General features: G+C 37.2%; 1 protein-coding gene across 2 annotated transcripts in view; it reads right to left on the bottom strand.

Annotated features, from left to right (window-relative positions):
* gmip (GEM interacting protein) overlaps positions 1-25,054 on the bottom strand; it is a 31,284-nt gene that overhangs the window by 2,129 nt on the left and 4,101 nt on the right. Inside the window, exons 3-20 of one of the 2 annotated variants that reach the window (XM_051715221.1) lie at positions 24,921-25,014; positions 24,730-24,793; positions 19,878-20,003; positions 16,419-16,483; positions 16,218-16,325; positions 14,862-14,942; positions 14,613-14,774; positions 14,130-14,267; positions 12,852-13,042; positions 10,675-10,787; positions 10,455-10,517; positions 10,253-10,342; positions 9,984-10,144; positions 8,313-8,489; positions 7,545-7,682; positions 7,171-7,373; positions 2,888-3,215; positions 922-1,024 (exon numbers count right to left, since the gene is read on the bottom strand). In XM_051715221.1, the coding sequence (XP_051571181.1) occupies positions 922-1,024; positions 2,888-3,215; positions 7,171-7,373; positions 7,545-7,682; positions 8,313-8,489; positions 9,984-10,144; positions 10,253-10,342; positions 10,455-10,517; positions 10,675-10,787; positions 12,852-13,042; positions 14,130-14,267; positions 14,613-14,774; positions 14,862-14,942; positions 16,218-16,325; positions 16,419-16,483; positions 19,878-20,003; positions 24,730-24,793; positions 24,921-25,014 (2,405 nt within the window). Of the gene's footprint in view, positions 1-921; positions 1,025-2,887; positions 3,216-7,170; positions 7,374-7,544; positions 7,683-8,312; positions 8,490-9,983; positions 10,145-10,252; positions 10,343-10,454; positions 10,518-10,674; positions 10,788-12,851; positions 13,043-14,129; positions 14,268-14,612; positions 14,775-14,861; positions 14,943-16,217; positions 16,326-16,418; positions 16,484-19,877; positions 20,004-24,729; positions 24,794-24,920; positions 25,015-25,054 lie in introns of those variants that run through there. The other variant, XM_051715222.1, reaches the window with a different exon arrangement.

The raw sequence follows: 25,054 nt of genomic DNA, 5'->3' as shown, positions 1-25,054 counted from the left end.
ATACATCTTGTTGCTATAAGTTTTAAAAACAGTGAGTATTTTACAATTTTACATTCACTTCCATTGAAAGTGCCTCACTGTCACTGACATGCACAGAACGGGGCCTACTGGGCGGAGGTGCCTTTAAGAGCGCACAGAGATTTAAGCGGAGGTGTCTTTACTACAGCACAACCCCCATTTAATCATTTCTGTTGATCTTTCTTCAGAAAAAGCATAAACAAAATAAAACATTTCAGCCGGGAACATTCCTAAAATTTGGTTGATTTGACCTGACAGAATGACCTTCTGGGATTGTCCTTTCTGCAAAGGATACATGTGATGCTGCTTTAGAATCTGGCTATGGCCAATGATGCTTTAAAATGCTGTCTATGCACACTAGGTTTTGGAACAGAGCCATTTCTTAAAAAAAAAAAAAAAAAGAAAAAACATTTATTAACAAATAAATACGATTTGATTAGTTCTAATTACATTCGTTTACGTTTATAGACTGTAGCAAGTGTAGCCAAAATTATGTAGACAGCATAGAGAAAATAGGGCAGACATAAAAATGTTTAGATTGCTTGGCATTGCCACAAAAACACCAAACATTTGTGCAAGCAGCCAGCTGATTTAGAGTTAGTAAACATCACTCAAAACCAACCTTACAAACAATCTAGCGTTCTGGCAAACTTGCCGCTAACTTGCCGCAGATTTGCCACTCGTCATTTTCACATGCAAATGAGCTTGCAATTTGACGCATATGTTTGCCAGAAGTTTGAAGCTCTTCACCAGTAGTGGTGAACCTGCAACAAACCTGTGGCAAGAATGAAAAGTTTACCACAAAGCTCATTTGCATGTGAAAATAATGAGTGTTTGCCAGAAAATTTGCAAGTTTGCCAGAACTCTCGAATTTTGTTAAATGTCTTTTGAAAGCCAGCCTACCTGCTCTGTCACTGGCTTCTGGGCTCAGCTGGTCCATTGCCTCATTGGACGATGACTTGTCAGAAATATAACCCTCGCTTGAATCTCTCTTGATACTGCGATTCTGTTAAAATGATACACATTCTGAATATAGAGCCAATACGGCAGGGGTAAACGATCATTGATATTTTTAGATTATTGTAATAGCATTATACTGCCAATAAATTGTCAGTGAATTAAAAGTAGGATTTATAAGTAAGCATTACAGTAAATATACTAAAAGGCTGTAACCACCTTAGACTTTTACAATCATGATGTTTAGTTTAGTGCCCGACTGATATAGGTTTTTGCCGTGAATGTGCTTAAATCCTTGTCCTATCATAGTTTGTTATATAGGAATCCTTTTATAAGGATTTATAATAATATTATTACTGCTAGCCACTGCTGGTAATGTTAACTGAGCTGGTAGAATACTGTGGGATTTGAGTATTTCGCAGCTAAATACAGCACTAAGACAATCTTAACGTGTGGAAAACGTTGACCTTTCAGTTCTGTTTTGGTTCATGCTTATCTAAATTCTTAGATAATCACACTGTGCCTGTTAAAAGAGCGCTGGCTATTAGCATGATCTTTCCTCTAGTCCATCCTGTAGTAACTAAGCTGGTCAGGGGTCAACTCTGGGCTGACAAGCACAGTGTAAGAGGGGTAAGACTCTGGTTAAAGCGCAAGCAAACAAGCAAAGCACAGTAATCTTCACAGCATAAGCGCTTAATCCCTCCAGGCCTTTCCACGGGCATGACAGGACAATTTAAGGCACACAAACAGGAAAAAAGAGGCTCAAGCTGCTCGAGATCCACCTGAGGTGAGCTTTTACTATCGTCATGACAACAGCAAGCTTAAAGCAAAGACTGCGCATGGAGAATTAAGCCCCGTTCACACTGACAGCGACATGCAGCAACAAAGTAACCAAAAGTCATTCATTTTCAACGAGAGTTGGCGATTTCCTATAACATAAGTGACAGCGATCAGTGGTGATGTTCTGTGAGTTAGTAGTGTTTCGTTTATAATTGAATAAGTGTTTTTGAATTAATCTATTAAGCGAATCATTCTCGTTTACTTCCATTGTTTCAGTCGTGAACGACTTTGTGTTTTTTAATGTATCAGACGAATCAAGGATTCAATGACTCACTCATAACACATTAAAGACACACATTTGTCGCCACCTACTGGTGTATACTGTATATGTAATCTGCAGAAATAGTGACTGAAGGAATCAGTGAACAAACTCTTTGGTGAAATGAGTCAGTGAAATTAATCAAAATCTCTAACACCATTGTGAGCATGTCCAGCTACTCTAGAAAGTTGAGAAAAATATATGCAAATGAGCAGCGACTACCAATGGGAGTAAAGACAATGGAGCTCATGTGATCTGTCTCCTGTGAGATGCTGTAGTCGAGTGTAGGCAAGACTGTGGAGGAGTTATTGTTACTGTGAGTGATTTCATTGTTCTCTATGATTTGTTTCTGGCCACATGCAGGAATCTAAAAAAAATTATGCGTGGAAAACTGTCAGAAATGGTCAGAATTCTGAATGAGTTTGATTCATACATAGATCTTTTTTCATCATGATCATAATAACATGCATTATGCACTGCAGCAATTTACAGTATATAAAATCGCTTTCCCCTGCAGAATGTTCGTTTTGAGCAGGAAGTAAAACCAAAAACAAGTGATTCCTTGTCAAAATAGACTGACACCTTATTTTTACTGGCAATACATCCATTTGTGATCAGATTTTCAAATGCTTTGGCCAGTTGCGCAGCCCACCAATAGTGTTCGGGCAACCAGCAGCACGAAACGCCATGCTTACGACCTCCAGTTGAGTCAATGTCAGTGTGAACAGGGTTTTATGCAGATTACGCAGACTTAGCAAGGAGTTACATTTTGTGCGAAGTAAAACGAAAAGTCCTTGAGCTGTTATTTCCTACCTCTAAAGAGCGTGGACGTTCTCTGGATGAGGCTCCAGGGTCCTGAGGGGAACTGTTGTCAGGAGATAGGGGGCATGAATTTCTGAGTGGGGTATCTGGGAGGGGTGCTGTGGGAGGAGGTGGAGGGGGTGTGCTGGATCTTGTTGTGGGACCAAATACTGTGTCATAGTGTGAGATCATGAACTCCACAAGAAGAGCCTGATAGCTGGTTTCCAGAAGTGCAATCATCGACACGTCCCCTGACACCAAAGGCCGCAGGAGGGTGGGGCCAAACACAATGCCCAGGTTTCCTGGAGACATCTTGTTATCTTCATAATGTTCTGCCACCCTAAACAGACAACGCAAGAAGAGTCACAGATTAGTAGAATTGTATGCAATGTAGAACAGTAGTTCTCAACTGGTTTTGCTTCAGGACCCAGATGTTACATCAAATGGCGAGCCAACATAGTCCCAAAATTGTTTGTTGGACCAAATTTAATTTCTATGTTTTCATGTTCTCAGCAGGCAATAACTGTGCAATACACATTGTGTTCAGCATAATCTATGTTTATCTGGCATGTAATCTGGCCTTTAAAATCAAAAGTTGTACTTTTTAACATTAGTTGATGTATATGAACTAACATGAACTAACAGTGCACAACTGTGGTGGTGTGGGCGTGGTCGAGTGGTGGCTTGTAAATGGAGAGCAAGAACAGTAAGGATCATCACCTGTCAATGATTGTCTCTAACAGCTGTTTGTCATTGCAGTGAGAGTTGGAGATGGATTTAAGAGTGAGCCAGACACCGGTGAGGGGAGAGAGAGAGAGAGAGAGAGAGAGAGAAAGCGACGCACACAACCGTCTTCGTGTGTTATGCTGGAAAGCATATTTTGATTTATGTTTAAACTAAAGAGTGTAAAAATAAAAAGCTTTACGTTGGATTGTTTGTCCAATAGTCCAATTTTAATGTACTTGGACTTGTCACGGACCGAGCATTTTTACTCGGACTTGACTTGGACTCGAGCCTTTGGGACGCGGGATTATTTTTCCAAGTCCAGCCGAGTCCATGGCATTTGTGTGTATTTGATATTTATACTTATAGTATTTGTGTGTATACTTCCTGTGTAATTGATACTGCACAACAGTTTTCACATGTATATGTCCTTCCTTACGTGTGATTATTCTGGCTGAGAGCGGCAGCGCGCACTCTTTCAAAGTACTTTCTCTCTCTCTATTGCCCATGTGTGTACTGTGTGTGTGTACGCGAAAGAGATCGCCACAAGTGCTCTGCTGCTCTCATCCAGAAACAACAATAACGTAAGTACACTTTTAAAAGTACGTTCCCCAACTCTGCAAATTATTAAATAGAACAAATGTTTTATCAGACTCACGTTACTACGCAAAGCCATTTCGAATTGAAAATGTTGACTATATCGAGACAAAATCAAATACGCTATGTATTAGGGATATTTAAACTAATATGATGGATGCAATAGACCATGGAAATTTTAGAACTCAGTCCGTTACATATTTGTAGTGCAACCTCTGTGTGTTACCTGTAAAGCTGGCACTTGCATTTCAGTGGCAAAAAAGTCAGAAAATACAATGAAGAACACAAATGAGGGGAGAAGTCTCTATTCACCTATTATCCATACTAAGTATAATGTGAAAAGAAACGTCAGCTCAAATAAAAAATGTGATCTTGACTTAAGGGAAGTAGGCTACACCTGGACACAGCAGGAGGACTGAAAAGTGTGAAGTGTAGTAGAATAAAAATACATTTCTAATGGTATCTGATCTTTTCTGTTTTTATTTTCTATTTAATTTTATGGGCATTATTAAATGTTTTCATATTACCATTTATTAAATGTATTAAACACATTAAATGTATTTAATTAATTACATTACATGTATATCACCCAAAATTAGATAAAACTAAACTAAATTGAATGGACAAATTGAAAATGAAGTAGGAAAAAAAAAAAAATTCAAATTCGAAATTATAATAACTCTGGTTGTAATGACTAACGCAGCTTTCACTTTCTTTAGTCTATGTTTGAGTGGAGGGGAAAAAGCAACAAATAATTAAAAAGGTCAATAGAACACAGTAAGAAGTGTGTTGAAAGACAGTTTTGTCTTCATACACATAAAGCATTTGCTTTCATTCTGAAACCACTTTGAAGTCTGTTCAGCAGGATACTAATCATAAAATGTGAATATGAAATGCAACAGAGGTGTTTTTGTTACATTTATATTGACAAATTTTTTTTCTTAGTTGTGAAGGTAAAAATAAGCTTAAAATATTGATGTTGAGTTTACGATTACAATTTTAATTCAGATTCAGGAACAAATTCATTCTGACTTGACTCGGCCTGTTTTGGACTCTGTCTTGAGTCTAACTCGGCCCCTTTTGGACTTGGACTCTACTCGGACTCGATTGTTTAAAGACTCAGACTTGACTCGGACTCGGCCTGTTATGGACTTGATCTTGAGTCCGACTTAGCCCCTTTAGGACTCGGACTCGACTCGGACTCGATTGTTTAAAAACTCAGACTTGACTCGGACTCTGCCTTTTATGGACTCGGTCTTGAGTCCGACTCGGCCCCTTTTGGACTCGGACTCGACTCGGACTCGATTGTTTAAAGACTTGGACTTGACTCAGACTCGACTAAGGTGGACTCGAACCCAACACTACCTTCCACAGTCTTGTCACACTAACATTAACAAAGATGAATAAATGCTGTAAAAAATAAATTGTTAGTTGTTTTTTTCATGATACCTAATGCATTAACTAATGTTAAACAATGGAACCTTTATTATTAAAGTATTACCATAAAGTGTAACCGAAAAGTGTTACCGTTTTGTTTTAAGGGTTTTGAGTATGAATGCAACCTGTCCATTTTTGCACCTACCTTCAAGGAACAGTTCACCCAAAAAGGAAAATTCTCTCATCATTCACTCACCCTCATGCTATCCCAGATGTGAATGACTTTCTTTCTTCTGCAGAACACAAATTAAGATTTTTGTAAGAATATTTCAGCTCTGTTGGTCCTCACAATGCAACCAAACTTTGTGACCAAAACTTTGAAGCTTCAAAAAGCACATAAAGGCAGCATAAAAGTGATCAATACGTCTCCAGTGGTTTAGTCCATATCTTCTGAAGCGATATGATAGGTGTAGGTGAGAAGCAGATACATTTTTAAATCCTTTTTTACTATTAATCTCCACTTACACTTTCACTTTCTTTTTCTTTTGTTTTTGACAATTTGCATTCTTTGTGCATATCAACACCTACTGGACAGGGAGGAGAATTTATAGTTAAAAAAGGACTTCACCTGCACCTATCATATCACTTCTGAAGATGTGGATTTAAACACTGGATTCGTATGGATTACTTTTATGCTGCTTTTATATGGATTTTGGAGCTTCAAAGTTTTGGTCACCATTCACTTGCATTGCATGAACCTACAGAGCTGAGATATTCTTCTAAAAATCTTTGTTTGTGTTCTGCAGAAGAAAGAAAGTCATACACATCTGAGAACTTTCCTTTTTTGGGTGAACTACCCCTTTAAGTGACAGATGAATTTGCACCAAAAAACTTTGACGTCAACAACAAAAGATATGGGAAGGGTTTTCCCCTCCCTTTTAAAAGTTGATGAGCCCATTTGCTATCCTAAATAAACATGATTATTTGTTTAGCTGCATTTTATTAAATACATTTAACATTGTTTATTCCTCCAGTCTGCTTCCCTAATAGAACAGACTTGCAACCAGTTTCTAATTACTTTATGATTTCAACATTTTAATCAGATAACACTTTTCATTACTTCATGGGAAAAGTAATCAATTTACTAATGACTTTACTTTTAAGTTACTTTCTAAAAATACTTTCACAGGAAAGTTTTCCGCTGAACAAGTTGAAAATAACGTCTATTTCCTCTTTGTTCACTGTCGCACTCAAGTCATACACTCAACACCACATGTTTCCCACATGTTAGTGACATACATAATGAACATAATTCATATTTTAAATGTATTCTACATAAGTAATATTATTTCAGGAATATATATAATGTACTTATAATGTAATAGTAATGTACTTTAAAGTAATTAACCTAATTGAAATTCAGTAAATGTAATCTGATTACTCTAATTTAAAGTGTAATATATTACACAATTTTTTGACTTAAAAAGTAGTTACATTACAGTTACTAATTACTTTGTAATCGAATTACACCCGACACTGCTTGCAACTGACCAATTGTGAACCATTGGTTTAGAAGAGTGCCGTTTCACATACAGTACCTGTTCAAGTGGGCCATCATGTGTTGCACTGTGTTGTAGTTGCACAGAGGTAATCGTCCAATAAGCTCTTTGAGTCTGACCACAGTACTCTCCACAATCCCAGCAGTCTCGGCTACGTGGTTCTTTTCACTGAGCCTCTGAATCTCCTTACCCACATTGATAAAGTCATTATAAAGATCAAAGGTCAGTAATGGGTCTGGAAGCTGTAAAAGATGAAGATGAGGTGTTGGCCATGTGAGGGTTTTCTAGACCATTAAATGTGCTTTAAGTAATTTAAAATACTTAGACACTAAATTCAAGTCAGATTACAAAAATCCATCTATTTTACAAAATGTAAACCATGCACAACAAATATAAAAAGCTTTTTGTTTTACCTCTTTGAAAAAGTGCTTGAGAACAGAGGTGATGTCATGAGGTGAGAGGTCACCAAGGTCAACTTGGTCTTTCTGGATTTCAAAGGCCTGACATAACTTCAGAATCCGAGGCTTGGACCCGCTGATTCTGTACACGCCCTTGGAGGCAAGAACAAGAGGGTAAACACAACTAGATTTTTACATTTTCTGAAAAAAAGTGAGGGTTGCTTGCTTGTGTAAAACTCGCCGCCACGATGTCCTGGATGGTTGCTAGTGCATTGATAAGTGGTTGCTAAGGTGTTCTGAGTGCTTTTTAGTATGTTGCTATGTAGTTGTTGCTTACTGTCCCATCCACTAGTTTCTATGATATTAAGGTCCTTAGATATGACTCTGATCCCTCCTTCAATGTAAGTCTATGGGGTTATTTCAATTGTTTTTTTTTGTTTGTTTTTTTTTGTTGCTTTTTGTCTGTCAGGTAAAAAAATAAGTAAAATCGCTTAGAAAAGCAATAGTAAACAAACCACATGATTTTGTATCATTCATGTCTGTAGCACATACAATGCTGGAGGATGAGTTATGCACCAAAGTTTAATACTAAGGGTTAGGCATTTGCTCAAATCGCTAATCGCTAAGTATGAGCAATGGCAATAATGATTAATTCCTTAGCAAGCACCACTAATAATGCAGAACATTGTAGAAGCTGGTTTAGTGAACTGAAACAAAGTTTTTTGTCAATCTCTTTCAACATTTTCACAAGATCCATTTATTATCTTTTTAATGGGTTCCTACCTGAACACCGAGAGCCCTGCTCTCAATCTCTTCAGTGCATCGCAGGACAACGAAGGGCACAGCGTCTGGACTGTCTCTGGGCAGCAGGGAGAACTCCACCCCAAAGATAAAGCCCCTCCTGTGCTCACACTCCATCTGGCACACCTCCAGGCACTTCCTGTGGACTGCAAGGCCACACTAGCAAGAGAGGAGCAATCATCAGTCTACCATTTCCTGACCAGTGCACACAGAAATCAGTGGCTCTTTTTCTTGTACTAGCTATTCTTTCAGATGACACTTTAATCCAAATTTGACACTTTAATCCAGTACACTTTTTACAGGTTCAGTGCACCTGGAGTAATCTGTGTTACATGCTTTACTTAAAGGGATAGTTCACCCAAAAATGAAAATTCTCTCATGATTTACTCATCCTCCTGGCATCCCAGATGTGTATGACTTTCTGTCTTCTGCAGAACACAAATTAAGATTTTTAGAAGAATAGTTGACCTGTAAGTGAATGGGTGCCAACAATTTGAAGCTCTAAAATCCACATAAAGGCAGCATAAAAGTAATCCATAAGACTCCAGCGGTCAAATCCATGTTCAGACACAATATGAAAGGTGTGGGTGAGATATTTAAGTCATTTTTATCATAAACTCTCCTCTCTGCCCAGTAGGGGGTGATATGCAGTAAGACTGTGAATCGCCAAAAACAGAAGGAGAATGAGAAAGTGAAAGTAAAGTGGAAATTGACTGAGCAGGGAGGAGAATTTATAGTAAAAAAGGACTTAAATATTGAACTATTTCTCACCCACACCTATTATATAACTTCTGAAGTTATAGATTTAAACCTGGAGTAGTCTGGAGTACTTTTATGTTGCCCTTATGTGGATTATGGAGCTTCAAAGTTCTGGTCACCATTCACTTGCATTGTATGGACTGACAGAGTTGAGAAATATATTAATAACTAAATATCTTCATTTGTGTTCTACAGAAGAAAGAAAGTCATACACATCTGGGATGCCATGAGGGTGAGTAAATGATGAGAACTGTCCCTTTAAGCAATGATATGCTCCTGTTGAAGCTACAAATCAATACGATTGAATTTTTTTTATTTTTTTTTTTAAAGATGTTTGCAGAATCCTAAAGCATTATAGCATGTCTTCTTAAACTCTCAAAAAAAAAAAAAAAAAAAAAAAAAAAGAAATGACATTTTCATATATATTGGAATATTCTGCAATAAACTTTAAAAATGTGGCATTTTAAACTTGTAATCAATTGACTATAAATAGTTTTCGATTTTGGCGAGTTGTTTCAGATTCAAATACGTCATTCTCAATACTTCATGGGGTGAATTCATGCTTCCATAAAAGACGTTAAGTATACAGTCTTGTGACTTTATCCTAATTTTCAGGTTTTCAAATGTAGTTTCAAATCAATGATTAGAGTGTCTTGACTGGAGCTGGTCAGTTTTATATCTTAGCTTAGAACTCTGTTTTGAAGAATTCTTTGAAAAGCCTATGGAGAAAATGAATAGGAAAAATACTTCCAGAACCCAGATAAAATGTGCACGACTGTGACACTCTATACTGAAAATTCATAGATCACTCCTTACAAGACCTGAACCTCTAAGCTTTCAGTTTCAGCTCATATTCTAACCACTAAGCTAAACCACCCCTTTTCCAGCACTCACCTCTTCACACTCAATCCCATTGACCAGGATGTAGTTCTCGCATTGCTTGCATTTTACCATCTTGCTCTTCATTTTCCTCAGTCTGTGCGTCAAGGCGGCACGTGACGCAGTTCGTGGTTTACACAACATTCCGTTGCTGTCAGCTAAAGAATCTTCACTCTCTGCACACAGATAAGGAAGAGTCCAACAACTGCAATTTCAGCTATAAAAATACTTTCAGTTTGTGGAAAGTGTAGCATGTCCCCAAGCAGAAGTGACACATATTGTACCTGCGTCTTGCAGAGTGTCTTTCTCATCAAGATCGTCTGAAGACATGGTTCCTGTGGAGGAGGTTTTTGGCAACTTACGGTTCCCGTGAGCTTCAGGAAAGTGATAAATACATATTAGTACCTAATTTACAGTAGCTAGGTGGTACAGTGATAAAATGTTAATTTATAAGGTACAGTTACATTAATGTAGTGGTTTTCTCACCTGGACTGGACAGAGATTCGAGACTCCCTCCTCTGCTGTCACTGTCACTGTGGCCAGGTCGTCCTGAAATTCAACAAACATTCAAATGTTCAGGTGCCATTCAGTTGAACTGAGGAGTCTTTTGTAATGTTCCTCTACACATTATATGACTGAGACATTAGATACTTGTATGGTTTCTATCTCTTTGTTTGTGAGATTGTACAACAGCAATCAGACATACTTCCATCTACTAAACTGCTGCTGTGTTTCAAATCATCGAGTAGCGCATATGAATCTTGGTAACTTGGAGCGTTGCTTGGTTTTCGCCTGCCTGTTGTTGGGGATCTGTGAAAACTAAAGGGACAAATACATGTTAAATCAGTATATAACATCCCACTGCAATTATGTGGTTACATTTAACGTTTGCGCCCTTAAATGTGTTTAATTGTATGTACCCTTAAACTGTCTGCATAAAACTGTCTGCTACCAATTCATTTATTCCCACTAGGGATACACAATACCAGAATTTCAGTAGTCTGTACCAAAACCAGTAAAATTTCACACTTCTCGATACCAATTTCGATACCACAAAAAAATAGGTAATATGCTATTCAACACGCTCCTTTAGTCTATTTCACAAGTTAATTATCAATGTAACTAATGCATTTAAAAATGTGCATGTTTCCTTAAAGTTTCTAAATCAAGTAAACATTTTTTTTTTTTAAGTAGGACACAACAAAATCAGTTTTGTTTTCTACATTTCGCTCCCCCCAAATTCTGTTTTTCATTCTATGTGATTCAGTTTCATCATCAAAAATGATGTCAAAACAAATAAATTCTTAAACTTTAATCAAATGAAAATAGAACAATTACTTTTTTAACATACCATTGCATTTTTTTTTTTTTTTTTTTTGTCAAATATAGTGCTTCAGTAAAGATCCTCACAGCATAATTTAAAACACAATATTGGTCTTATATTTGTCAAATAAAGTGCTGCACAATAAAGCATCTCATTATAAAAACTTTTAGCATGTACAACACTCTTGCTTGTGAGATACTGGTTAAAAATAATTATTATTACAGTATATATTACATTCTACTACACTGTAGTAATATGTTTCTATTGCGATTTGCTTTTATTTTGAATCGAGCTTTTATTTTGACATGAAGGCTTTTCTGTTTCTGTGTTTTAATGATGGTAAATTCACACCTCCAGATAAGATGCTGGTTCTATGGCCCAGTGTAATTATTAAAGCGCAAAATGCTGCGATTTAATTATATAAATACATATTGTCTGCAGGCGCTGCAAGCTTCACAGTGAATGAGCACTCTCTTCTGTCATCTACTACAACAAGTACAACATGCAATACTCATAAAATGTGTTGTTTTCTGCATATGAGCGGCTTCATACATTCACTTTTAAGCACACAGCACATGCAGACTGTATATTTATTTAATTAAATGGCATCCTTTTGTGGTTTAATAATCACACTTGAACATAATTGTCCATTTCAGTGTAAAAGGCGTAACAGCATGCGCTCACATAAGCATGTGAGCATATGGAATCAGTCGTGTGTCAGTCAGAAAGCATGTGGGGACCGAACTGAGTTGGTGCTTGGCAGAACTGGTACTGCTTTTTTATTTTAGTATTGACTTGGTACCGAAGTACCTGTACTTTTGACTTCCCTAATTTCCAAATTAAGCTTCAGTGTGTTTTAGCAGCTGGTTAATGCAGGTATGCAAGTGTTCCTCGGCTGACACTACATCTGTTACAATAAAAACCATAATGATGTAACCTAAAAATAAGTTTATAAGGCCAGTAATGAAACAAGATTTAACTAACAAAAAGGTACCATGGTGTTACCATGTTTTTTTGGACACTGCACCATGGTAATACCATGTTTTTGGACATGTACCAAGGTAGTATACTTTGAAGTACCTTGGAATATTGTGTAAATACCACAGTACAAGAATTTAGACCAGCATCAATATGCTAGATTTATCGTCATCACCATTGCCTAGAATTTATCTTGAGATATTGAAAATTTGCTACAGTGTGAAATCATCCTGTGATTCAATTTAACTGCAGATATCAAGCATTGCATTAGATCTGGCAGGTCACATTCGTAAAGGTTACTTACCGATACTCAGCTGATCATGATGTCCACCAATACAATTCAGACACATATCAGAGCGGTTATTTTTAAGTCCACCATTCATTCATTTTCTGCTGCCTTTGCATTGCATGGATGTAAGCTGCACTTAACACCCAATTCCATCCCCAGCTCCACCTCTTGTCTGACAGCTCTTTGCATTTAGTTCTCTAAAGATCTATTAATCTAATTATCTATTTGACTGAGTGGTCTTGACTGAATGGTGAATCCTGAAGTCTCAAATAATATCTACTAGGGCTCTCACCTCTTGCCCTGGGGGATGAACTCCTGGAATATAAAGTTCTGGAGAGGCTGGTCAGGCAGACGCTTCCCAAAGATGTAATGCAGGTAGGGTTCACCTGGCTCACAGGGCCTGCAGGTGAGCTCCAGGTTCTGGTAGCCCAGAGGAACCGGCTCGGTCTGCTGCCGCTGGTAATAGAACATGTTCACTGTTGCCTGAGAGAAGAGAAACAAATAATTTTTCTAAAGGCAATGTGAGTGATGCTTGCCCAGGCAAAACTCGCCACCATGGTGTTGTGAGTTGTTGCCAGGGCATTGCTATGCAGTTACTATGGTGTTCTGAGTGAATTTAGCACATTGCTATGCAGTTGCTAAGGTGTTAAATCAAAAGAGCCCACCTCAAAATCTCCATGATATTCTTGTACCTAGAAATGGCTCAGAACAACCCTCTTTTAGTGTAAGTCATGTCCATTTTATCGTCCCGCAGGTAAAAATCTTAAACGGATAGTTCGCCCAAAAATGAAAATTCTCTTAACATTTACTTACCCTCATGCCATCCCTGATGTGTATGACATTCTTTCATCTGCAGAACACAAACAAAGATATTTTGAAGAATATCTCAACTCTGGAGGTCAATTCAATGCAAGTGAATGGTGACCAAAACTTTGAAGTTCCAAAAAGCACAAAGTCAGCATAAAAGTAATCCATATGAATCCAGTTGTTTAATCCATATCTTCAGAAGAGATATTATATGTGAGGGTGAGAAACAGATCAATATTTAAGTAATTTTTCTTACTATAAATCTCCACTTTCATTTTCACATTCTTCATATTTTGTTTTTGTCGATTTGCATTCTTCATGCTTATTGTAACCTACTGTGTAGGAAGGAGAATTAATAGTAAAAACGGACTAAAATATTGAACTGTTTCACACCCACAGCTATCATAACTCTTCAGACAACATGAATTGAACCACTGGAGCTGTATGGATTACTTTTATGCTGCCTTTATGTGCTTTTTGTAGCTTCAAAGTTTTGGCCACTATTCACTTGCATTGTGTGGACCTACAGAGCTGAAATATTCTTTTAAAAATCTTTGTTTCTGTTCTGCAGAAGAAAGAAAGTCACACATCTGGGATGTCATGAAGGTGAGTAAATGAGATAATTTTCATTTTTGGGTGAACTATCCCTTTAAGTCTGATAGCTTTGTAAAGTTATAATCACACTTTTCCTCAATAAACCACTCAATTTAAGGTACCATTCATGTTCATAGCACAAATGCTGAAGTTTAATACACGAACCAACCTCCTTTAACACAGTATCTCCTTGACAGATGAGCTTGCGGGTGTGGACAATGATTCTCTCCTTCACCTTCTCCAGCACTTCTTGATGGCTGTTAGCATCACGCACACACTGCCTGTACAGAAGCTCAGCCTCCATAACCTAGACAGCAGAATACTAATGAAAATCGTATTGAAGAGCCCATAAAGGATAAAAAATACATTTACATGTTTGTTTGTTTATTTGAATTGGTGAAGCAGGAAATGCTTGTAACCAGTCTGACAAATAAGAAGACCTGCTGAGAAAAACATCTTCAAGCCAAGGCTGGTTTGCAGGTCTTAGCTAGTTTAAGCTGGTCTTTCTGCCTGGCCAAGTTGGTGCTCAGCTTGTTTAGCTGGGAGGCCAGCTGAAAAGTGTCCCAAACAGCCTGACTAGGCTGGGAGGCCAGCTTACGCTGGTTTTAATAGATTTTTTTTTCAGCAGGGAGTATAAATACTGTATCCTGACCTTGGTTTGAGCATCATCTCTTGACTTCCTCCTCTTGTCCAGAGTCTTGTATCCCCCTGTCTCCTCTTCAGCTTTTGCAGTCATGGCTTTGGCTTTCTCCAGATCCTCACAGCGCTGCAGGTATTGCTGCCGCGCTCTCTTCAATGCAGACACTGCGTCATTCTAATTCACAAAACATTACATCAGCCACATTACTGGAAATTCTGGCCACAACAAATGCACATATCAATCTCAGCGCAAAGAACTGACCATTCTCTTCTGTTCTTTGGACCACTGCTCTTTGAATTCCCGCCGCCACTTGTCGATTTCATTCTTCTTGGCAGAGAGAGCCTTTGAAATGCAAAGTATGTTAAAAACTAGGAATGTCCAGGTACCGATACCATCTGACATACGAATGTCATTACGTAAACATTCAGCCCACAAATTAAAATCACTTTATGTCGTAGTGAGATTATTTAACCACAAAAGCTGCGATTTAATGAGATACTGTAAATATATAGTTTGCATGTAATTCAAATGTGAGTGCTTGTGAATGTGTGGAGACAGTGTTGTGCTGACACCGGCTGCTCATATCTTATAAAGCTCCTCTTTGGCTCATACAGGGAAAACACCGCCATGAGCATTGCACGCTCTGTTTGTAGCAGATGACAGTAAACAGAGTGCAACTTCACGTTGTGGCATGAGGCACATACAGAGTACATACTTAATTAAATAGCAGCCTTTTGCACTATAATAATCACTTTGAGTCACGTAGCGACCGGCTTTTCAAGAGTGGGAAGCTGCCGTCACAACAACTCAGAGCTCCTTGGTCAAAACAACACAGAAATAACTTCAAAATAAAAGCTCCATCAAAATTAAAGGTAAATTTCTAGGAAAAAAGTATGATACAGTCGTTTCAGGGTTTTAGGGTTTGTTGATATTATATCGTCATGGATACGAAGTTGTTAAATTGGTTATAACTTTACACAGAAAAGGTTAATAAGTGATTTTATCACACTAAAATCATGTTAACACACATATTGTTTGTGTCTTGTGGCTATACTTTTGAAACAGTGAGTATTTTAACGTTTTCGGATTGGCCCCATTCACTTCCATTGTAAGTGCCTCACTGTAACCCAGATTTGTGCTTTTTTTTAAAGAAAAGCAGGGACGAGTCCAAATTAAGTTTTGTGGTAATCAACATTATGCCACAAATGCTGTCGATTGAGCTTAACTTGTATTAAACCCGGAACATTCCTTTACTGTTTGCAAAATGTTACAAATATATAAATAGAATAAAATCAAGTCTTCCTCTAGCTCCAAAAATGTGTTTCTTTAATAACTTGAATTTTCACATCTGTTTGTATGTAATATCACCCAGAAAATACCTTTGTTTGGACATGTGGAGATATAAATAAATGATCAGTTATGGAGGTTATTCTATATAAGGTGTTTACATGATCCAAATTCTGATATTAAAGGTATAGGCCTGCAGTTTTTAACAGTTTTCTAATACACCATAATAACTGGCTTAATCTGGTTATGGCAATCATGTTAATGTGTTATGATGCTCACATATTCAAAATATGACCAAATTCTGATTAATATCAGAATATTCTTATGTACCTGGTAGCAGCGCTGTTGCAGAAGTTCAGCAGTTTGTTTGGCTGTTGTGCTGCTCTTGATATCATGCTCCAGGGCCAGAGTGTAGATATACTGCAGAGGCATCATTTCCTATGGAGAAACATGCATGAGGGTGGGCTAACCATGAATTATATGCAACAGAAAATAAAACAACAGTTACATTTGATACGTTTTTTCTTCTACCTGTTGAGCAACGCATGATTTGGCTGCATCTGCCGCCCTCATTATACTCTTCGCAAACTCTTGCTCTGTAAACAAAAAATAATATAATGCTCAGAATCAGACCATGTTACATATTCGTAAGGGTGTCTGTTATGTCACATTTTTTATATGTGCTGAGATTGACATTGAATAAAAGAAACAATCTAATCTACACATTCAAATGTTTGGTCTTACTTGACTGAATTTATGTTTCTCATCATCTCCTCAAACTTTTAATCTAAAGATTTACATTTAAATACTAATTTAAAAAAAATGTAATCTAGACCATGGGTGGCTACTTTTATGAAGCTAAAATATAAAATCTTTTTGATTTGCTTAACATTTTTTTCACAGCATAATATGTGTTATTTCATATTTTTTATTACTGTTCTAATATATTAAAATGTGGAAAATAGTGAAAATAAAAAATGTGAAGGTGTTTCCAAACTTTTGACTGTAAGTGTACATTCAAATAGATTAATGTAAGCAAAAAATACCAAATGGAAAATACGACTGACCAGTAGAAATAGTTTGCATCTGTATTGATTGATACTCAACAGAGTGCTTCTAAATATCAATAAAACCATTACCCATTACCATTACAGCTTCAATGGAAAATAGAATATTGAATTTCTCGTGGGATAAACACTGAAGGAATCAGGCCACAGCATCACTGTTTCCAGGAATTCTGCACTGGTGGTGCGGCAATGTACAGTATGATTCCCCTGTTGTATTTTTTCATTATTATTGACGTTTGGACTTGGCACTGTCTCATATTCTAAGCTAAGTACTGTTTTATAGTTGAGTGTCAAAAAATCATTGCTGTGAACATAAAGTGTATATTTCATACACTACCAGTCAAAAGATTGGAAATTGGAGATTTTAAAACCCCTATGATCTAAAGGTGTATACTTAAATGCAATTCTGTACACAAATATAAACTGTGCCTACATAAAAATATCTTTGGAAAACTACATTTTTTTACTACTTTTCCATTTGTGTTATTTCATAGTTTTGATGACTTTACAATTATCCAAATATGTCACACAATAAAGAATTAGTTGGTGTGTTCAAACTTTTGACTGGTAGTGTATTTAGCATTAAAATCTAAAAACAGGCAAATTGCTGCTTCAGTTACAAGGGAAAACATTATAATGGATTCTTATTGGCTCGCATGTGAGGGCATAAAACAGGGCCATCTAATGCCTGATTCATCACTCTCGCCTGCCTGATCTGAAACCTCTACATTTTCCTGTTAATTTTCTGTAATATGTCTCAATAGTGGGTTCCAGACTGACTGTGGCACTCTGTATTATTTGCATTGGCTGCTCCTGTAGCTACAGAATTGAAAAGCATGCCCTGAGGCTTGATCGCATTAGAGACGTGTGATTGCAGTAAACCTCCACTAGGGGAAGCTCTGGGGGATGTGTTAAAGGCTTCTTAATCATATAACAGGTGTTGTTCAACACAAGTCAAACTTTCTCAGAGAGCCAATTTTAGACTCTTATGCTATTTCCAGGAAGAGGTCACTTGGCTTCTCTTCAAGGCAGAAAAGAACCATGATTACTCAATCCTCGCAAACAAATCCAGCCTAAACATGATGTGTCAGCAAAAATTCAAGAGCTCTTACTTGAGATTTTAGTTTTCTCCAGTCTTAGGGCTAGTAAAACAATGGATGTATGTTCCTCTATCTAAAGGTGAAGTGTGTAATTTTTTCGATGTTAAAACACGTTCTCCTGCCCCAGCTTAAAGGGATAGTTCACTATATAATCAAAATCCTCTCATCATTTACTCACCCTCATGCCATCCTAGATGTATATGACTTTCTTTCTTCTGCTGAACACAAACTAAGATTTTTAGAAGAATATTTCAGCTCTGTAGGTCCATACACTGTAAGTGAATGGTGACCAGAACTTTGAAGCACCAAAAAAATACATAAAGGCAGCATAAAAGTAATCCACATGACTCCAGTTGTGAAATCTTCTGAAGTGTTATGATAGGTGTGGGTGAGAAACAGATCAATATTTAAGTCCTTTAAGATATGGATTTAACCCTGGAGTCTTATGGATTAGTTTTATGATGCCTTTATGTGCTTCTGGAGCTTCAAAGTTTTGGTACCTATTCACCTGCATTGTATGGACCTACAGAGCTGAAATTTTCTTCCAAAATTTTAAATTTGAGTTCAGCAGAAGAAAGAAAGTCATACACATCTGGGATGCCATAAGGGTGAGTTAATAATGAGAGAATTTCCATTTTTGGGTGAACTATCCCTTTAAAATAACTGTAATAATAACTAATATTAAGCCATTTGTAGGTGGATTTCCCTGGAAAGAGTAAACAATGCTGCTCTGTGGTGCTATCGAAACATTGCTCAGTTTGAGCATCCCAACCAGCCTTGCATAGCAAAATTAGCCCTGCCAATGCCATGAGTTTGTTTAGTCTAACCTCTTAAAAAGCAGTTATTATTTTTGCAGTTCCGTTCAGTAATGCAAGTTGCGCAGAAATTACTGTTTACACACACAATAATACCTTTTAAGTAAAGCTGTCGATTTAAAAAGATAATTCAGTGCGATTAATTACATATAAAATAACATGTTAAAAACGCAAAAAAAAAAAAAATAAATAAATAATAAGTAACACAATTAATTATGCCCCCTGACTGTACGGACATTCCGAAATAAGGAATTTTCCTTCCAACGCATCAATTTAGGCTTCAAGTGCGACCTCCATGTTTTTGCGAGTCTCAGTCAGCAAGGGGCATTAAGTGCAGCTCCAGCAGTACAGACAGCACGCAGCTGTCCATGCAACAAACTTGGACGAAGCAGGGTATATGGGTCTCGAGACGCATTTTTTTAAAGTTGCAGACTGTATTCTACTTGACACAGCCGCCTAAAAATGCAGCATTTATGGCTAGTGATGCTGAAAACCAGTGAAACACGACACAACCACAGTGAGATGCTCCAAAAATATCTAGGAATGCAAGAACATGTCCTGTGAGAACACCCCAAGTCTACCACGGACAGTTGAAAAATGGGTTGTTGTTGACAGTATACCTGTTGCTTATGTTCAAAGATCTGGAAATAAAACATTCAATATATTGACTTCTAAAGCCAACTTTTTTATTGTCTCATAAATGCTTTACTCGTCTGCCACAATAATGCAATGTCTTTGAATTATCTGAATTATTATCTATTATATTTATAATAATTTAGATAATAATTTATTTTATTTTTATTTTATTTGGAGGCCTTTTTATTTAACAAATATTGATATACTGTATGTGATTAATTGCAATTAATTCAATTTTTATCAACTGAGAGCCCTAATTTTAAGTCTTCCAGTAATAATCAATAATCAATAATTAAAAATCAATAATTATTTTCCAGTAATAAAAATTAAATAAAATGTCACACAAGTAACAAATATCATGTAAAAACTCACCCAGGCTAATTCTTTTATCCATCCAGGTCAGCAGGTCTTTTGCATAGCGGCACCACATTTTGGCATACTGCAGGGCGAGTTCCACGCCACCCTCGCAGCGACAGAGGGTCACGTCCGCATCCTGGGCTGAGAGAGAATACATCAGCATCACTGGAGCCTGTGCATACTTTATCTAAACTAAACCCGGGTCAAGGCTGACAAGTGTCTTGTCCTCCAAGAAAAACACAGATTTATTGGTCTCGTAGGCTGTCACCAACAGAGTGATCACTTATAGCCTTTTCCATTACTCAGCGGATAAATCTCCTTTATCCTCAAAGGATGAACAACCAAAGCAATGGTAAATGTTAACTGTCAGTACTTGCCCAAATTTCCATCATAACACAAACTATCCTCCAAAAACTCAACTGATTAATAAAAGAAAAGCATTAATTCCAAGATTTATTTAAAAACAATGCAGAAAGGTGCCATTCTCATGAAAAACTTCCTTTAAAGGTGCAGAAATGAGGATTGAATTAAAACATCTTGTATTTAAGTGTCCGTATGATCAAAAAGTCATTCCTGCCACTCCCCATCACAATATTCCAGATTAATAACTCAATATCCATGAGAAATCTCCATTTAAGGAACTCCTGGGCTTGCTCAATAGTGTCCATAAGGCTTTAAGATTCAGCTGCAACTGCGAGAGGATTTTACAGAGACCGAGACAGTTCACCCTCCTCCCTGTCCATTAAATCCCAAGATCCAATTGCATCAAAACATCACAAATTAAATGTGCAGTTTCTGCATCATCCTTCCAGTTTGTGCTGGGGTTCTGTATCCCAATCCATCCCCCTGTACATGATCTGTCGTGTCATGTAAAAGCATATGTGTGTGTGTACTTTTGGTGCAGAGGGGAGGGAACATAATCCAGGACAGTAGCAGACTGTAGGGTGATGGTCTTTAGATTAGGGTGGGGTTCACTTCCATAATTACTTCCTGCGTCTTCAATAGTTACAGTATACATATACTCTGTTACTGCCTAAGGGTAGTATATGCCAGTGACTGATCAGATCTGAAACTACAGTATATTCTGTAAAGGAACAGTATGGAACAGTAGGCTACTGTATGAATGGTTGAACCCAGTGGACATCATGGTTATACACATGCCTCTATTGATTTTCACCCCTCACACATGTACATGGGCGGAAACTGTCAAGAAACGTCAAGGTCATATTTCAGCCCAAATAAATAAGAAATTAAGCCGACTTTTAAGACTTTTTACTACAATATTTTGCATTGTGACATTATTTTCATGACATTTAAAGGAATATTCCGCGTTCAATACAAGTTAAGCACAATCAACAGCATTTGTGGCATAATGTTGATAACCACAAAAATATGTTTGACTCATCCCTCCATTTCTTAAAAAAAAAGCAAAAATCGAAGTTCTAGTGCGGCACTTACAATGGAAGTGAATGGGGCCAATTTTTGGAGGGTTTAAAGGCAGAAATTTGAAGTTTATAATAAAAACTAAAACAAAAAAACAATGTGTATTATTTGAGATGAAAAGCTGTTTAAATAAAAAAAAAAAAATAATTTTAGATATTTAGGGTTTGTTGACATTTCATCGTCATGGCAACAAAGTGATAAAATTGCCTATAACTTTACACAGAAAAGGTTAGTAAGGGATTTTTATCACACTAAAAATCATGTTTACACACATATTGTTTATGTCTTGTGGCTATACTTTTGAAATAGTGAGCATTTTAACTTTAAAAACATGGTCCCATTCCATTGTAAGTGCCTCACTGTAACCCAGATTTGTGCTTTTTTTAAAGAAAAGGAGGGACGTGTCAAAATTAATTTTTGTGGTAATCAACATTATGCCACAAATGCTGTCGATTGAGCTTAACTTGTATTAAACCCAGAATATTCCTTTAAGAACAAATCTCATTCTCATTATAATAATAATAATAATAATATATATATATATATATATATATATATATATATATATATATATATATATATATAATTATTATTATTATTATTATAATGAGAATGAGATTTGTTCTTAAACATATGATATAATATTCTTAAAGTAAAATTGGAAAGTACAATTGTAAGTATACAAAATCCAGCCTGGTCTCATAGAATCACGTTATTACACCTACAATTTTGCAAAATGATTTTTACATGTCTTTAACTATAGCTCATGACTTATAAGGGGAGTTTGCATTACATAACCAACTACATTTACAAACTTGCTCAAGTACATTCAAACTGCATGGTGTTTCAGCTGATAGAGCGTTGCACTTGTGATGCAAAGGACTGGGGTGCGAGTCCTGAAGAGCATGCGAGTTGACACGTGAGTCGAAAGTGTCATGAAAGCACCACAAAATAACATGGTTGCTTCAGCAATTGCATTTTCCAATGCCACGCTTTGCTTTTTATGACACTATTGGTTAGGTTTAGGTTTAGGGTAGGGAGGTAGGTTTTGTTAAAGTAAAGCTCGATAGAGAATTACCTTAAAAACCTCATCTGTAGGGCCTGGGTAGCTCAGCGAGTATTGACGCTGACTACTCCTGGAGTCACGAGTTTGAATCCAGGGCATGCTGAGGGACTCCAGCCAGGTCTCCTAAGCAACCAAATTGGCCCGGTTGCTAGGAAGGGTAGAGTCACGTTGGGTTAACCTCCTCGTGATCGCTATAATACGGTTCTCGCTCTCGGTGGGGCACTTGGTGAGTTGTGCGTGGATACTATGTCTCAACAAGACACGAGATAAGATGCGCGGATTGACGGTCTCAGATGCGGAGGCAACTGAGATTTGTCCTCCACCACCCGGATTGAGGCGAGTCACTACGCCACCATGAGGACTTAGAGCGCATTGGGAATTGGGCATTCCAAAATGGGGAGAAAAGGGGAGAAAATACACAAAAATAATACAAATATACAAAAACAAAATAAAAACCCTCATATGTTTGGGAACAAATTTACTTGCTTTTAGCACCACACAGTGGACATTTCACCTCAGAACTGCCAATATACATGTAAGGAGCCATGTTTTAACATTTTCAAAAACATGTTAAAACATTTTTACAGAATATTTTTCAGGGGAACACATGAAATGTCTCTCCTTAGCCAGTCTATTTGGCTGATTACACATCAGATTGTCCACAGTAGGGGTCAGAGAACTAGACTAATGAGGTCGGCTATTAACTGCATACAAATAAATGGATGAAATTGAAGTCTGTCTCATGCCTGAAGAATGAAGGTGATATGTTTTGTACATGTAAGCCAGGGGACAGCCATGAAGGTTACTGTGCGGATGTTTTATTTAAACTTTGAGTGTTAGTGTAATCCCTAATCTCAGCTAGCAAACAGTATGATCACAGGGCAAGTAAGTCTAGACCGATCAAGCAAGGCAGCATCCAGGAAGATGACGTCAATATGAATACAATCACCTGCCTTTTTTATTCATATAGATCTTATATCTTCTATTACTTTGTCACAAATCTATCTATCCGTCTATCTATCTATCTATCTGTCTGTCTGTCTGTCAATATACATCATCATTCACTCACCCTTATGTCTTTCGAAACCTCACAAAAAGTTATTGTAAAATATATATTTTATATATATATATATATTTTGCCCTTTTTGAAGCTTGGCAGTCACTTGTTCCCATCCACTTTTTATTTTATGGATCTGTTAAATTTCTTCTTTGGTGTTTTATGGAAGAAAGAATGTCATATGGCTTTGGAAAAACATGGAGGTAAGTAAACAATGACAGAATTTCTTTTTTTAGGGTGAACTGTTCCTTTAAAGTCTTCCTCTCTTCCAAGTTCTCTCTCAGAGAGATGGAAAACAGAGAGCAGCTGTCTGTTGCTTTAATCTGCTCTCTAACCCCCTCTGGTGCTAATCTTGTTAACGATGGGCAATTAGTCCATGTGGCTAATTACACATAAACAGTGCAGGTTGAAGAGTAGAGATTTAGTGGCGTGATATGATGCCTCCGGCCCTGATCGCTCTTGCTTTGATTTCCTCCAGTCACTGATATCGATGTTCAAATGATGGACGGTAGACCATATACATGTATGAGCAGAATGGGAAGAAACAACAGCACTGTAATCCTCTAAACCCTAAAAAATCTAGAGTTCTGGCAAACTAGCAGCAAAATTGCCACAAAATTTGCCACTCATCATTTTCACACGCAAATTAGCTTGTTATTCGCCACAGATCTTTGCCAGCAGCTCTTCACCAGTAGTGGTGAACCTGCAGCAAACCTTTGGCAACAATGAACAATGTGCTGCAAGTTTGGCATAGAATAAAAATAAGGCTGGGCATAGAAATCTATTCCTCGACTTCAAACTCATCAGACATTTTAATAAGTTACATTCTCTGGTTTGTGTGCAGCTGTGCTGTGTTCTGTTGTTACTATTGCAGTGGCAGACCTATTTTTAATAAAATTAGGTTTTGTGTGAATTCCCCATCTCACGAATGGGGGCAGCGAAACTGTTGTTCTCGTGCACTCTCATTAACGCACGCAGGACTGGAATGTTTGGTGATGATTTCCACAAAATAATCCATTAAATTTTGGTTTGTTTTTCACCAAAACTTATTGTATGCCTTCAGAACATTCATGAGTCTCATGGAACAATTTATTATACTTCTGAATTATACTTTGCGTCCTTTTGAAGACTGAAGAGGTGGTCACCATATACTGCCATTGTATGACATCACTGAGCACAAATTTTTTTCACAATTTCTCCCTTTGTGTTAAGAAAAAGAAAAGTCATATGGGGTTATAGCAACACAGGCTGAATTTTCATTCTTGGGTGAACTATCTCTTTAAGTTCTAAAGGACAATTACCATTCACGCCTCCATCCTTGTCCTCCTCATCATGGCAGATCTTCATGGAGTCCACATCTTCACCCTGGAAAGCACACAGCATTTAATATTCACCATATAATTTATTGAGTCCCATGAATTCATGCTCAAAATTATCATGAAATATGAGGTCCATGCAGTAAATGAAAAACAACAGTTCAATAATTTCTCACTGTGATTTCGTCCAGATCAGCATTCAATGTGGTATCTGCTGAGATGTCCGTTATTGAAAGTGAGTCTGAATCTTGTAGTAGCTCATCCACAGTCCTGATAAATCAAATCAACACAGATGCATCGATATCAAGAC

The sequence above is a fragment of the Myxocyprinus asiaticus genome, chromosome 13 (assembly GCF_019703515.2).
Source record: "Myxocyprinus asiaticus isolate MX2 ecotype Aquarium Trade chromosome 13, UBuf_Myxa_2, whole genome shotgun sequence".
Taxonomy (NCBI): domain Eukaryota; kingdom Metazoa; phylum Chordata; class Actinopteri; order Cypriniformes; family Catostomidae; genus Myxocyprinus; species Myxocyprinus asiaticus.
The sequence above is the reverse complement of the archived record's forward strand: the minus strand, read 5'-3'. Positions and strand labels throughout refer to the sequence as shown.